Here is a 16,195-nt window from a genome sequence, read left to right as displayed (position 1 = left end):
TGGGAAAACAAACTGCACAGGAATTAGCTCCCAAGTATTTCCTCAATTCCACCCGCTATGAGGAGAATTTTATTTTGCTACCCCCGGGAGGAAGGAAGGCCGCCCGGCGCAGCGTGCGGAGGAAATCTCTGCAATAACCCCCGGCAGCCAGCCCACTGCTCACCCACTGCCACCGGGACCTCTTGGCCTGGGGAGGAGGGAAGCACCACATCCCCACAGAAGGGCTTTCCATGGCCCTTCCCAGAGGTCTGGTCTCAGCAGCCCCCCCCCAGGCTTCAGCAGACAGGAATATCCCTAGGACAGAGCAGACCCCCCCACTTCGAAGGCACCAAGGGCTGGTTTGAGCATCCACCACCCGCTCGCCCATCACCACGGTGAAAGCTCCCACCAGTTACCACCCCACAAGGTTATTTTAGCTCCCGTTTTGTGGGTAGGTACTGAGGAGGCCCCACTGGCATTCTGCAGTGCTGAGATACCTTTGCTCACAGAAATGACGTGGCTAAATATAGCCCCGTTCCTGCTCAGGGAGCCGCGGGGGAGGAACGGGCACCGAGATGGCCCCATCCTGGCCGCCGTGGGAGGGGAGCTTTGCCGCAGGGCAGAGTCTGAGCCCGGCCGCGGTGCCAGCCCTGCCGTGGCACGCAGCGAGGGCCCCTGCCCTGCCCTGACAAGCAGAGCAATTACACTGCTCCAGACTGAGTCACTTTATGGCCTGATACAGGGCAAGAGCGAGTTTCTCCTCCTGAACCCACACACCACCCTCCACGGCAGTGGCTCCTCGGAACAGTCCCACGGGAGGTCCCGGAGCCAAGAGGGGGGCTGTGGGGACAGGCTGAGATCCAGCTTTAGCCCCCCCGCCTTAGAAAACAACCCAGGATTTACTACTGGAGCGTTTCCCGCCAGCCAAGTCCAAGCAGCAGGAAATTATTTAAACACTTTTTCCTTAGAAGAAGGGTTGGCTCCCTGCCCCGGCTGCAAGAGTCTCTCCCGGGCAGCGCCGGTTACGGTAATGCCCACGTCAGCCACGGCACTGCCACAGCCTGGGACAACCAGGAGACAGCCAGCAGGACCCACATGGGGGTCTTGGGATGCTGGATCAGCAGGTGGAGACCCAAGCTCTGCCACAGACCCACTCACCTCTCCTCAAAACCGACCCTAAACACATCATCTGGCAAATAGAAGCGTGAGTCTAGGAAAGAAGCTCAACATTTGATGGGTAAATTGTAAAAAAAACAAGTTTATTTGAAAAAAACTCAGCCTCTTACAAGATTTCTGATCAACATTTACTAGAACTTGAGAGCCATGAACCTGCTCCACGTACGTTGAGATATTTTCCAACACTAAAAAATAAAAAATAAATACGTACAAATTCTTTCCTCCCCCTTACGTGTCCTAGATGTGAGTGGTTAGGCATCCACCGCCTTAAGATCTCAGTTGAACAGAAGCAAGTAAAAGAGGTTCCTCTAAGAGATAAAAGAGCGAAAGCAGAAGGCCTGTCTCAGGGATGTACCATCTCCACGTGCCCACCCGGCCCCTCGCTCTGCCCAGGGTCTGGCACCCAAAACACCCGCCCGGGTGGGATGATCAGCGCAGGGATGCTCCAGTGGAAACCCACCCCACGGGGGGACGGGGCAGGACCAAGGTTGGCACCCCCCAACACCCCAACTGAGCCCCTGCGATGGCACCCGTTTCACATCACCCAACGCTGGGCAGAGAAGGCACTGCCAGGGCAGAGGTGGGGGGGACCAGGGGACCCCAGCCCTCCCCCCAAGGAGTACTCAGCTGCAGGAGCCACCGCGACCCCGGAGTGGGTGACACTGCCCGACACGACCAACAGACATCTTTCTCCAACCCCAAATATCCCATGAGAGCACAGCTACGAAAGAGGGATTTTTTAAAGAACTACAGTAGCTAAAGTGTTTTCAAAACATACCTAAAGACCACCTAACAGAGCCAGGAGGCACCGGGCACGGGAGCCAAAGACCACCCTGCCCCGTGCCCGGACCTCCCCCTCCGCGGAGGGTCTGCAGTAAGAAGCGTGTGAAGCAGTATTCATCCGGGGCTGGCCCTGAAGCCCATCATGCTTCAACAAATGCAGTATCCTCCTTTTTTTATGGCTTTTTAACAACAAAACTCCCCAAAACACACACATACACACGCACACCCTCACCCCCGAGCAGAATACAGAGCTAAAGCACAGTTTGGAGTTAAGGCTCGTCCAGACTCAGCTAGATATGAAAAAAACTGTAAGGCACGTATTAGTACATTCATGTTACTGTTAAAAAGCCAGACTATAAAAAGCCCCCCCAGCACCCCGACACACGAGGATACTGTGTGTGTGTGTGTAGCCCTGTTACCTTTGTTGAACACAGATGGACAGACAATTCAGAGCCTGGTTAAAAATGAACACCTGGTTTAAACACTTCTCACGGCGGAGCACTGCCCCAGCCACCGCGCCAGGGCAGCGGCACTTCCCCGACACCCCGGGATTGAGACCGGTCCCTCACATGCGGCTCTCCTCCTCTTTGCCACCATCCTCCGCGCTCTTCTGAGGCGAGGGGGCCACGTCGTTCTTGGCCCCTTTCTGCTTCTCGGCCTCATCGACGTTGGTCTCCTCCTCCTTCCCTTCCTTCCGCGCGTTCGCCTCCGCCTTCTGCTCCCTCGCCACCAGCCGGTAGTTGATGCCCATCCCGATGAAGAGGTAGAGCCCAGCGATGACGAGGATGACCCCGCAGGCCCAGTATGTGTACTTGTAGTCACCGTACATGTCATTGAGCTTCCCTGGGGGACAGAGAGGGGACAGCTTAGCAGACACCCCCAGCACCAACAGAACTGCTCCAGGTTGTGGAGACATTCCTGAGAGCAGTCCAAACCCATCACCCTCAGCTTCAGGCCTTTATTCCTCCATTCCCTGCTCCCCCACCCCATGCCAGGGGCTCAGCCCCCACCTCCTTGGCCACCCCTCAAGGCACCAGGGTAGCCTCAGGGCCAGTGCTTGCACCCCTCACCCCTGCTGCAGTGCTGGGGGCTTCCCACAGTTCAGGGGGACCCACCCCCCCCCAGGCAGAGCACCCCAGGCACAGCACACCCTACCTAGCAGAGGGGGTCCCAGGAGCACGGGGCAACACTCCACAATGGTCACCAGTCCAACGGCGCTGGAGAACCGCTGGGCTCCCACCAGGTCCATCAGGGTCTCAAACAGGACTGAGCTCAGCCAGCCGAAGGCAAAGCCAAAGAAGCCAGCATAAATGCAGAAGCCAGCGTAGGTGGTGGAGAGGGGGGCCAAGAGATGGCACACCCCGTTGTAAATCACAGAGATAGCAAAGAAATACTGGACTCTGGGTCTGATCCACTTGGTGTTTGCCACCAGTCCCATAGAAGGTCTGGCTACCATGTCTACAAAGGCCAGGATGGAGAGCAGGAAGGCTGCAGACTCGCTGGCGATCTTCTTGCTCTTTGCATAGTTGCTGAGGAAGACCAAGGGAGTGAACAGCCCAAAGAACATGATCACGTTGCCTGACAGATAGAGCAGGAAGCCCCTATGTGTGAAGAGGGACAGGTCCAAGAACTTGTTGATTGTCTGGAAAAGTGAGCTCTTTTGCTTCTTGGTCTTCCCACCGATGAGGTCTGTGCTGGTGTCACCATCATCCTTTTTCACCACCTTCCCGGCCTCCTGCAGCACCTCCTTATTGGCCTCTTTCTTCACCTGGTCTGGCTTGGGGCCTATGGGCCGCATCAGGGATCCAGCGACACAGCAGTTCAGCAGGAGACCCCCGAGGATGAGGAAGCTGCCCCGCCAGCCAAATATGCCAAAGAAGACCTGGTTTATGGGTGCCAGGGTGGAGAGGAAGACGGGGCTGCCCGCCATTGCCAGCCCGTTAGCCAGGGGACGCTTCTTGAAGAAGTACTTGCCAATCATGGTCAAGGCTGGGTTCAAGTTAAAGGCGAGTCCAAGGCCTGGAGGAGAGGAGAGACGAGGGGCTCAGAGCTTGACCACCCCCAAGACCAGCACCACCGGCAGAAGGGCTGGTGGGACAAGCAGGGGTTTGGGTCTGGGGGTGTCACCGCTCCGTTCCAGCTGTGTTAACTTCCCAACTGCACGGGCAGCACCCCCAGAACTGGAAGGAGGCACCACGGCAGCAGTGAAGCTACACACAGGAGTTCAGGAGCCAGAAGGGGAGAACCCCCCCCAGGCTCATAACAAACCTGGTGTCCACTGGTGGGGCACAACCCTCACCTTGGGCAGGAATCATAGAATGGTTAGGGTTGGAAAGGACCTCAAAGATCATCAAGTTCCAACCCCCCTGCCCTGGGCAGGGACACCTCCCACTAGAGTAGGTTGCTCAAAGCCCCATCCAGCCTGGCCTTGAACCCCTCCAGGGATGGGGCAGCCACAGCTTCCCTGGGCAACCTGTTCCAGTGTCTCACCACCCTCAGAGTAAAAAATTTCTTCCTGAGATCTAATCTGAATCTTTTTTCTTCCAATTTAAAGCCGTTTCCCCTAATGATAGGACATCATTACCCTTCCTGGCAAAGAATCCTTCTCCAGCTCTTCTATAGGCACCCTTCAGGTATTGAAAGGCCGCTATAAGGAACAAGGGACACTCTCTGCTCTCAGTGCCCAACACTACTCCCTTGGAGTGTCACTAGTGCAGTCTCCCCACGTTATATCCCCAGGGCCACCTCTTATTAGAGCATGTAACAGGAATCTAGGATTTATGCAAATCCATCATAGACGTTCCCTAATAATTACAGGGTTTAAGTTGCTCCTCTTGCTGCCCCGGGAGAGGACTCGCCTCCACCGCAGCCCGGTCAGGGCAGAGCTGTCACTTACCCCCGACGACCCCGACGCAGAAGTAGAGCTCCTCCACCGTGTTGCAGAACGAGGCCGCGATGAGCCCGCACCCCGAGAGGCAGCCGCCAACGATCATGATGGGCCGGCTGCCGTACTTGTTCACCAGGATGCTGCTGATGGGACCTGCAGGAGGGGGAAGGAGACGTGCCCAGAGATGAGTAATCTTTGCACGAGACACCAGACAGATGCCTGCAAGCACACGGGAGGTTCATTCTCCCAGCTCTCGCCCAGAGACACTTCACCCAGCGAGGGAACTGGGGAAAGGGGAAAGGACAGGAGGTCCTGGGATAGCTGAGATAAGAGCCAAGTTTGGTCACAGCAGAGAAAGCTGAGACTTCTCTGAGCAAACTGCCTGCTGGGGGCTGAACCAGGAGCTGCTGAGGCACCAGCCACCCCCCCCAGGGGTTGGGGGCCACCATGGGCTGGGAATCGGCAGCAAAGCAAGTGTAGGGCAACTGTTCATCTCCAGCCAGAGGTTTCTGGTGGAGACCAGACAAAGCTGTGAAGGAACAACTTTGATGGGCACAGGTGAAGCTCCCCAAGGGCCCACAGGAGGAGCAGCACTGTCCCCCCGGGGAAGAAGGGGGGCTTCTGTTTTCACTGCTACCCTGACGGTAGGAAGAGCCCAATTGCTCTGCACACCCGCCTTTTAAGTGCTTCATTATCAGGAGCTTTAATCCAAAGCAAACAGTGATTAGATACTGCAAAGCATGCTCTACAGATACTAAAATGTATTTAAATAAACTGAATGAACATCCATTGAATATTAACAGACCTAGTTTGGCCATTAACAGATAGCAAGGTTGTCAACATGTTATTCATGGGTCCTCAGACGATACTTGACCTTTTTGCCCAGTTTAAACAAAGCCTGGAGAAGGTTACAGAAGCCCTACGGCCACAGAGGCTCCCCCAGCCCCACGGCATCCCACTCCCCACAGCCAGCTCAGTGCCTGTGTGCCAGGGGCTCCGACCCGATGCCACCAGCAGTGGGGAAGGGGCGATGGCCCCCATCCCGTGAGAGGTGGCAGCAGGTCCGAGGGGCTGTCACACCAGCCCACGCCCCACACTTTTCCCCGCAGAGCGCTCAGCACTTTGCAAAACTTGTACCTTGAACTGAGCAAACGTGATGCCCCTGGACAGAGTCTAAAGGCAGCAGCAGCCCTTCCTCCGGGAAATCCATCCGGGAGCGGCAGGCTCCAAGGGCAGGCAGCAGGAAGCTGCTTGGCTGGGCAGCACCATGTACCCTCATGGAAATTCCCCCCCTCTTGGTTTTCTTCTTTTTTTTTCCCCCCCTTCTTCATTAAAAACCAATTCCCACCCACTCCTATTTTCTAGATTCACACGGAGCATTTCTGACCAAATGTTAACTGCTCTGTTCTGATTATTCATGCTGTGAAATAACTCTAAGTAATGGAATCCTCCCTAATCCTAACATGGAGCTGAAAAAGGGACCTCTGAGACCATGACCTCCCTGTACCCTGATGGTGACTGCCCCGGGCGGCTGCGTGGGGCTGCAGGACGTGCTGCTCCACTGCCCCAAGACAGGAGCTACCCCAGCTCTGTGTGGTACCAGCAGTGCAGGACATTTTGCCAGAACGTGAGCTACTTTTGCCTCCAAGCAAGTGTGGAGTTCCCTTAGGAAAGTGCCCACAAAGATGGGGAAAAGCACATTGTGACTCTCCAGCACAATTCAGACCCTGCAAAGGTTCTGGGCTGAGGCCAGTGAAGGAATTGAACGGCACGTTCCCATCTCCAGCATCCGAGGGATGCACCTGGCGAGCTCTGGGGTACCCTCAGCAGCCCTGCACCGGCTCATGGCCAAGAAGCTCAAGCTCAGCAAGCTGCTGGGGTTTAACAGCCAGAGTTCAAGAGGAACGGGAGAGCCAGTGTCAGCATGGAGGGATGGGGACATGGGACGACCCCAGGATGGAGCTCTCACCCGAGCTTCTGGGCAGCTCCAGACAGTGCCGCCCCCAGGGTACCCAGAGGAACCAGCTCTGAGCTATTAGGAGAGGAGGAATGGCCCAGATTGAGTCTCATTAAGGCAGTTACACGGTTTACAAGCTTGTTATAACATCGGAGCAGGGAAATGTGCCGGTCGCTTCGCTAACTGAGCGCGGACAAAGCAGAGCCTGTTCCCCCCAAAGGAAAAGCCTCGTGCTTGGCCGGGGCTGACGTCAGCCCCTTTCGATGCACAAATGCAACGGGGACATGGGCAATTTGCCAGCTGGGGACAGCAGTGCCACAAGCACCGACCTGCCTCTGAAGTGGACACAACAGCAGCCCCCAAATAAGAGCTTCTATTCAGCCGAGCGACCCGGTGCAAAGCTGCATTTGCAGGCGGGTACGAGACAGCGGGGCCGGGAGCACATCGCCCCGCAGGGATCACTCTGCCCGCTCCTTGCCAGTTAAAGACACACATAAAGCACAGAGCACGGGGGATTAAAAGACTCCAAGGAGTTTCGGAAGGAGGGGGGAGGGGAGCTGCTTCACTTTAAGCAGTTTTGCTTTATTCCACTCATGTCTCTGCACTCAGTGTGCCCTGTCGCCCTCCAACAGCACAAGCTGCCCATGGCACTGCTCCGCTCCAGCCAGGAACAGGCAGCACCAGGATTCAGTGCTGAGCTGTCAGAGCTGAGCAGAAACTGGGGACGGATCCCCAGACCCAGCCTCTGTTCACTGGATTAAAAAAAGTTAAAAATCAGTATCTTATCTAAAAGAAAGAGACCCCGTGAACAGGGCTCCTACGCCTGGCACAGCGGCTCCCCGGCCTTCGGGCGGGCGCTGGGAGCAGCCACGGCGTCCGCAGCACATTGTAACAAGGACAAGGGCAGAATTACACAAGTTGTAATTCCCCGGAAAGATTTTACTTCCAGCTTTGCAGAGGAGGACAGATTAACCCGGTTTTTGCCTTCTGGGCATTAAAAAGAACTTTTTGAGCAACCTCCTTCAAGCAGACTCACTAAGGCAAGTTTTCCTCTCGCTTCCAACTTTGGGGAAAGTTTTGGCTCTCGTCACTGCAGCGAGGTGAGAGTCATCAGACCCAGCAGATCCCACACAAGCCATGTACCCCTGCCTCCAGCCCACTTACCTCCTGCATACATAACAGCCAACATGATGGAGGAAATCCACGAGACTTTGCTGCTGGATGCATTGAAGATGACCTCAATCTCTTTGAAGAACACAGTGATGGATTTGGGGAAGGCGTAGGAAAACCCAATGGAGATGAAGGCTCCGACGACGACGGCCCATCCCCACCCTCCTTCAGGGGGAGTGTATCCCACGGGGCCTCCGATGGCCGGTGGCATCTTAAAGCAAGTTGGTGATGACTCAGTCGGGGTTCAAAGATCTGCAAAAGGATAAAGTATTGTTTCAGCTGAAAGCAGAGGGCTGCATCTCCACTCCCGGGTGTGCAGCAGCAGGGCTACAGCCCCACTGGCCAGGCTGGCACGGCACTAGTGCCCTGGACCACCTGCAGGAGAGCTGAGCCCGGGGGCAAGCACTCGGGGCTCGCCACACACTGGCCTCAAGGCCATCCCAAAGCACATGCTCAGATTGTGGCTGGCCTTTAAGAGCCCTGGCCAGCAGGTATTTATAAGCAACAAATTTAAGACATGATACTCTGCCCTAGGCTGAAAAGGGCAGGCGGTGTCCGTGCCAGCAGCAGCTGGGGCACAGCAGCGAAGCCATGATACTCTGCCCTAGGCTGAAAAGGGCAGGTGGTGTCCGTGCCAGCAGCAGCCAGGGCGCAGCGGCAGCACTGGGGCAGAGCCCCCACAGCTTCTCCAGGAGCACGATCCCACCATGAAACCTCAGGAAGCCCCGGGCCACCCGGAGCATCACACCCAGGTTATTAAATGCCGACCCAGAGGGGGAAATGAAGTCCACACACAGGAGCCAGGACACCTCCACTGCCGTGAGCGGGGAGCAGGCAGGGTCACAGCACAGCCACCAGCCCGGTCGGCCCTGAAGGTCATGGGCTGGGGCTAAACTTAGCCTGAGCAGGGACGGGGAAGGCTCCTGTCTGATGCCAGGGCTGCCTGGGGATGGGAGGTGGGTCTGCCCGGGGACAGGAGGTGGGTCTGCCTGGAGCAGCCCTGGCACAGCCCGGTTCCCAGCTGCAGCAGCCCCTCCTCCCCTGCCGAAAGGGCTGCGGCGGGTTTCAACAAAGCACCCAAGCGTAAAGACAATTCACCTTTAAAGCTCAAAAGCAGAAGGGATTAGAAAACAAAATAAATGGGGAAATGCCATCCAGGCTTGCTGAAGTGTGGAATTCCCTTTGAGAGGCTGATCCGGAGGGATGTAGAGACCAGCAGCGTGGGGCAGCTCACGCCTTCCCCGTGCTGCAGCTGCTGCACATCTGGATCAGCATCACCCCTGGAGCTGGGGCTACTCGAAAAACAAGGCTGCTTCAGGCAGAAAAGCTGCACGAACCGCCCCAGGGAGGAAACGCAACCAGAGCAGCTGCTCACAAACGTGTTGGCAGTATGCAAAGCAGGAGGAATCGCTCCAGTCCCCAGAACTCCTGTGAGCACCAGCAGACTTTAGAAGATGCTTTGAAACCCCGTGGCCCTCCCAGGCCTCACAGCCAGGGACCCCTGCCCACATTAAGCACCATCAGCCAAGGCGGGGGGACACAGGGCTCCTTCAGCAGAGCCCACCCCTCACTCTGCAGTTCTCCACTTGGGTTTCCACATGAAGGAAGAGCCCCCTTCGAGGAGGAGAGCTCTCTCCAGAGCTATCCCGGGTCACACTGGGCACAGCGACAGCACCAAAGCAGCGTGGCTGGCTCAGAGCGGTGCAGCCTCCTATTTATAGCACGCATCCGCTCAGGCTCACGGCGATTACCATCTCATCCACAGCTGCTGACGTGCCAGCATCTATCTACCTGGCACGTCCCCTGGGCACACCACACAGTGCCGTGGGTGTCACCCCAGTGCACAGCCCCAGGCTGGGATCTGGGTCCCAGATGAAGCGCAGCCCGTGGCCCTGAGTCACGGGGAGCCCCTGCTCCCACCTGGCACCGCAGGCACCGAGGGCGGTTACTGGACACAGCACCAGGTTTGCCAGAGCCACCCGACACCCGGACATGCTCAGGTGATGCCCAGGACCCACACGGGGCAAGAAGAAGCCAAGTACAGGAGGCCAGTTTCTATAAGCCACTAAGACTGGTTTAGCCTGACCCAGACACCGATTTTTCACTGGCAGGGTATTTTCCTGCGTCCTGGCCAGTGTGACACATGACCATCACGAGCAGATCCCAGCCACCCTGCGCTCCAACAAAGGAATCATTGACAAGACGCTGCCCTGGGCACGTCCATGGCTGAACTATGCCCAGGAGCCAGAGGAGACCCCCGGGGACCTGCAGTGGCACTGAGTGTCCCATTTGACATCGGCCAAGCCCACAACAGCAGGGTCCAGCTGCAGGCAGGTACCCATGGCAGAGCCCGGAGCCAGCACACCCCCACAGGCACCCATGGCAGAGCCTGGAGCCAGCACACCCCCACGGGCACCCACGGCAGAGCCCGGAGCCAGCACACCCCCACGGGCACCCACGGCAGAGCCCGGAGCCAGCACACCCCCACGGGCACCCACGGCAGAGCCCGGAGCCAGCACACCCCCACGGGCACCAGCCTGGCACCGGCAGCAAGGGAGGAAAGCGCCAGGCTCTGCTGAGGTTCATCACATTCCTTTGGCTCCATCTGGGGAGCCAGGCTCCCACCAGCCCCTTTCTGAGAAGCCACCATGAAGCACCAGGGTTTGCTCACCACCACTTTCCCACACGGGCCGCACAATGGAGTTTCCAGCAACCTCTTGCTTTGAGTCATATTGAGCTTTCACAGAACTCAGTGCACTTTAAAGCATCATCTAACTACACCGATTTGTCTGAAACATTTATAAAAGTTGAGACTACCAGGTGTTAGCAGTAAAAACTACCAGCAAGGAATATGATCTACTTATTAGCTTTCATTGCCAGTAGTTTTAATTAGTGCTATCCAAAACAAAAGCTGGGGGGTGCTGATGAGGCTTTGGGGATTTTTCCCCTTTGCTCCTGAGACACACACAGGTTTAATTCTTCCACCACTCCTGAGGAGCTCAACTGCAATTACTGTGGCTTGGTTCATCTATTTGTTCTTTCCCTGTGAGCAGCATTCCTCCTCCTGCGGGCGCTCAGGTGGCATCCCTATAAAATAAAAGGCTTTGGGCAGGTTAGACATGACCTCTCTTGCAGTGCTGAGCCACGCTGAAAAAAAAAAACCTTGAACTGAGCAAGGCTTGAGCCATGAAGCAAGACTCCCAAAGCCTGACGCCAGAGGGTTTACAGGATGAGTTCTGCATGCCACAACATTTTTCCCTGACTCATTGAAAATCCTTATTAAGAAAGACCAGTTTTAGAGAGCTCTTCCTTCAATCGCATTACGGCTTCTTGCTGATTTCCTCCTTGCCCCCACACAGAAGTAGTTTCAAAGGAGAGAGAAAAAAAAAAAAAAGAAAGCAAATGTAAAGCAGCCAGTTCAACTGGAGAGCTTCCCTCCTCTCTGCAAAAAGGAAGAAAAAAAAAAAGCCACCCAGAACATAGTTACGACATTTACAGCTCTGTTTTGGAAGAGCTGCAACGTGTAAGACGTGTATGGAAATCAAACTCACAGCTGCCAGGCAGCCAGCTACAGTTTGCCCTATTAGGAAATAAAATAACCATATTTGCAGTAATTAAGACTGATGAGACCAAGTAATGACTGCAAGTATCACATCTGCTCCCCGTAAATGCCTTGACTAATCCACAGGAATGGGTAGCCTACAGCAACCCTCCTCTGCACAGCAACAGCAAGGGCAGGAATTGAGGCTCCTTGAGCAACGAGGACTATATCATCACGAACCAGATTCCGCAGAAGACTCAAACCCTCTCCACCTCCCAGGTCCCACGCACAAGCACTGTTATCCCTTCTCCCGAGGGGCTGGGAACAGGAAGATTTCAAGACTTTTAGTTACATAATGTGGAAAATTGCTGTGCTTTTTAAAAGCCCCGGATTGGCAGGGCTCCAGGGCAGAAAGACAGAGGCTCACATTTATAAGGCACTGCAAATGCCGCAAAATATTTCTGGGGCAAATCCTTTATGAAAGTGTCCTCACACCGCTCTTTTCCGGGTGCAGAGGAAGAGGGACGTCCCCCTGCCCACGCAGTGTACCTCGGTCCCCTCGCACACTCCCTCCTGCCCCGGGGGCCTCCCCTGGCACCCGCTGCCCTGCCAGGCTGCAAACCCTCTCCCACGGCACTGGGGATGGAGAAGGGCAGGCAGGAGAGCCCCAGCTTCTGCTCTGCAGCACATCACCCACTGCCCTGTGCTGCTGCAGCTGGAGCTTCACCCAGCAACCAGGTGGGTGTGAGGTCCGTGGAGCTCATCCCAGCCCCGCTGCGGGTGGGCTGCCTCCGCTCCCAGCCATCCACTCCTCTGGTGCTCTCCCAGCTCCAGAGAGGGACCCAGCAGGTCCTGGAGCAGGATCTCAGCAGCAGCAAGGTCCCCAGGAACGTCCCTGCCACACAACATGAGCCATTAACTGGACCCAAAATGCCCAAGCCAGGCAGGATGGGCACAGAGGCACCCCTTCCTTCCCAAGGGGGCTCGCCCCAAGCCCCCGGCAGAGCAGAGGGACACGGGAAGGGGACGCTGCTCCCCGGGAGCCTGGCGAGCACCCATTCCCACCAGCTCCATCCCAAAGTATTATCCAAATGAGAGCCTGGAGCACACCTACCACCCCATCCTCCCCATCTCCACAACCGCTCAGCATGCAGTGGGACAGCACGGGGCCACACATCCCCCTGGGGACCCCCCCAATCCCTTCTGGTCCCTGAAGCTGAACTGAAATCTCATCGGTGCTGCTGGGGAAACGGAGGTGTTGGCAATCGCCAGCCGTTTGCAGCCAATAACCTTTAAAGCTACAAATCTGGCCTTTTTTCTGGCCAGAAGCAAGATGAAATAGAGATTGTTAGGAGCTAATGAGACACCACTTTCACCAGTTTTAAGAGGGTTTATAGCATTAAGCGTGGAGCTGTAATTCCAGCGAGCGGCCGTAGCCGGGGTTTAACCCGTCGGCACATGGGCCTACGTGACCGCCCCGCGCCTGCGAGGGCTCTGCCCCGGGACAATGGCCGATTGAGGCCTGTGCCGGCGGGGTGAGGCGAGGCCAGCAGCACGGGCAGGGAGTGCTGGCGGCCCACGGCCCGCACGGGCGAGCACAGGGCTTTTGCCAGAAGCGGCCCGTCCCGTTCAGCCCTTCTCGTCACCGGGGGATGGACGGCCAGCACCCGCAGACGTGCCCCGGTCTGCCAGCCCGGTGAGCCAGGCCGGGCCGGCAGACAGACGGACGCCATGGGCCAGCTGCTCTCCTCCCGCCCCAGCGAGCCCCAGCCTGCACAGGCACGGAGTGGCCCACTCACCCCGCCGGTGGCCAGCACTCCCCGGCCCTTCCCTTCACCCTGGCCACAGGTCTCTGTGGTAGCCAGAGCCCCCCGGCCACTCCAAGATGGCTCCCAGTGCCACCAGCACGGGACAGACCGTGAGCCGCCCTGCAAAACCAGACTTTGGGATGGTTTGTCAGGAGCTTTTGGGGGGAAACAACCAAGCCAACAGAAATGGGAGCTCTTTTTGCCTTCCAGACAGACACCAGATGAGCTCCCATCCCGGCTGCCAAGCCCAGTTATAGCATCAGTAACGCTCAGCCTGTCTGAGCAAGGACCCAGCATCTTACTGGTATGAGAAAGCGTGAAATGAAGCTTAAGCAAGCTCTCAACAAGACCAAGGCAGAAAGTCGGGCTTATTTCTACACGGGAGCCTGGCCATGGCTCTCCCAGAGCCCTCTAACCCAAAACCCTGCAGGCAGGTTACAAGAATGCCACGCGAAACAGCTCTGACAGGCATCCTCTGGGCTCACATCAACTTCAGCCCCACGCACGGCACCAGAGCCCCCTCTCCAACAGCCCCACGAGAAGATGGCTCACCCCCGGGCAGCAGGGGCTGGCGGCTGCCCACCCCATGCTCATAGCCCATCTCACTGCTGGTGTTTCACCCCCAGGGCTGCAGGGCTGTGGAAAGGCTCAGCCTGGGTGGGCAGTTTCCCAGGAAGGTTTGAAAGGACTCATCCAAAAGGCACCCACTTCAGCAGCGCAGCCCCTGGAGCACAAAGTCCCAATCCTCCAGCTCAGCGGTGCCAAGGGGCAAGGGTGATACAGCCCCCGACTCTGGTCATGCCCCCGCCCCTAGGGAAAGGCTTCCTGCAGCACTGGGAGTGAGCCCCCCACCAGCCTCAGGAGGGTACGGGGGCTCTCAGCCCCTCCGCAGGGTTTCACAGTCCCTCCTGCAGCACAAGCCATGCTCTGCCAGGGAGCAGAGCTGATCCTCCTCATGCCAGCCGTGCTCAGGAACGCTCCCGGGACACCCCGTGCCCGCCAGGAAATCCTCAGAATGAGAAAAATGTGGTACCAAATAGCATCGGCATTCTTCCCCGAGACACCAGCTCCACCGGCTAGGGACACGCCACAGGGTCTGAGAGCAGAGCAGGGCAGCAGGAGGCTGCAAAACCCCAGCCAGTCAGAACCGTCACAAGTCAAAACACAACTGCCACCCGAGAGCAAGGTCTGAGCTGCCTTTGCTCCCAGGCACGGCCATATTAACCTTAAAGCCCCAAAACGGGGCAGAGGCAGCGCAGGGATGGAGGTGTGAGCCCCCGACACCCCGGCACCGCTCGGGTGGCTGCGGTTTCAGGAATTAACTACAGCCCCCCCCCAGATGGATTTTCTTTGGCTGCTGTACAACTCCCCACAGCCGCTTTAAGGGCACGTTTGAAAGTGAGTCATACAGACACCAGCACTGAGAGGCTCTCACTTCTGAAAAGTCGCTGTTATAGGCTGATTCCTCAGAAGGAAATAGGAAAAGCCATAAAAGTGCAACAATGAGATTAGCATTGTAGTGCTTAATTAGATGCACCTCACCTGCCTTAGCCTACGTGCAGCTTTTCAACTCCTCATAAAGGATATATAATGTAATAGCGTGTAAGTCACTGGGTATTTTCCACCTCTGCTGCCAGATAAATCAGGCCAATTTTGTGAGATAGGAGCCAGCAGAAAGCACCCACACCATTCGCACCTTTTTCAAGACCCACCTCCTTGGGCGGGGAGGATGAAGGATGCTTCACACCTCCTCGGGGCCAACACCGGGCACCCGTGACTCTGGGGCAGGGAGGTTTGCGGTACACTAGCAAAACACTTGCTTGTAATTAAGAGATCCACCGCCCCAGTGATTAATCCAAGACTGAGAAAGCCCCTTCTCAAAACAAAACACCCAAACCACCACAGAGGAGCTCTGGGGGTTTCTCCGTGCCCCTCACCCCCAGCACACACCAGCCATTCCGTGCACTGGCCCATTTCTCAGCCCCGCTCCTTCCCTTCTAGACACAGCCAGAAAAAAACTCAGAGCAAAGACACCCGGGAGAATCAGCCAGCACTAAATTACCTCACTTAGCATGAAAATAGGATGCTTGTGCACCACAAAAAAGGCTTAAGGCTCACAGAAAAGCACAAAAACAGTATCATTAGATTTCGGGTTTCTGGTGATGCAACTGAAAAACAACCCCCACCATTTTTTCCTTAAAAGAAACTTAAAGCCCAAGACCAGAGCATCCCTTATGCACCCTGTGGGACGGGAGCCGGGCAGACGGGGCTGTGCAGCACCAGGGTGAAGGACACAACTCCCACCTCTGATATTATTGTCCACCATTTCCCTGTGACCCTCCTGGGGGAGGCTTCTCCCATCCCTCCGCTCAGCTTCCAGCTCCCCCAGCATCACTCACCCCCTTTGTGACACGTCCACGTGCCCCTGGCCCCACAGAACTCCAGCTGGGACCCCCACCCTGGGTGCAGCACCCCAGCAGCATGTCTGCCAGGGCCCACTCGCCTTCCCCAGGGGCCACCCCCAAACACCTCATCCTGCCACAGGCCACCAGGCTTTCCCCAGAGCAGTGCCAGGATGCCAGGCCATGCCAGACTCTGAGATGCCCAGGAAGAACTTGGAGCCATCAACTCCAGGAGCGTTTCGGCAGCCCCTCGCCGCCCAGAGCCAGGGTGCACCGGCTGCCAAGGGTCCCAGCTTCCCGCTGCCCATCACCGGGAGACCCCACCGTCCCGGTGACGGCACCGCCATCCGGGTGACAGCCCCCCCTACACACCTGCGGGCGGGTGGGCACCGGGGCACACGTACACGGCTGCTGGGGTCTTCGGTGGGCGCAGCCTCCTCCCTGAGCAACGCAAAAACACACATTAAAGGTCGGGCACAGTCCATGGGGCTC

General features: G+C 56.9%; 1 protein-coding gene across 2 annotated transcripts in view; it reads right to left on the bottom strand.

Annotated features, from left to right (window-relative positions):
* Window positions 1-1,217: 1,217 nt before the first annotated feature.
* Window positions 1,218-16,195, bottom strand: part of SLC16A1 (solute carrier family 16 (monocarboxylate transporter), member 1) — a 16,806-nt gene continuing 1,828 nt past the window's right edge. The window contains exons 1-5 of one of the 2 annotated variants that reach the window (XM_014948537.1): window positions 16,076-16,165; window positions 7,947-8,204; window positions 4,835-4,978; window positions 3,094-3,957; window positions 1,218-2,781 (exon numbers count right to left, since the gene is read on the bottom strand). In XM_014948537.1, coding sequence (XP_014804023.1) covers window positions 2,504-2,781; window positions 3,094-3,957; window positions 4,835-4,978; window positions 7,947-8,163 — 1,503 coding nt within the window. In that variant the 5' untranslated portion in view covers window positions 8,164-8,204; window positions 16,076-16,165 and the 3' untranslated portion in view covers window positions 1,218-2,503. Of the gene's footprint in view, window positions 2,782-3,093; window positions 3,958-4,834; window positions 4,979-7,946; window positions 8,205-16,075; window positions 16,166-16,195 lie in introns of those variants that run through there. The other variant, XM_014948538.1, reaches the window with a different exon arrangement.

This window comes from Calidris pugnax, unplaced genomic scaffold (genome assembly GCF_001431845.1).
Source record: "Calidris pugnax isolate Ruff unplaced genomic scaffold, ASM143184v1 scaffold91, whole genome shotgun sequence".
In the NCBI taxonomy this organism is placed as follows: domain Eukaryota; kingdom Metazoa; phylum Chordata; class Aves; order Charadriiformes; family Scolopacidae; genus Calidris; species Calidris pugnax.
The sequence above is the reverse complement of the archived record's forward strand: the minus strand, read 5'-3'. Positions and strand labels throughout refer to the sequence as shown.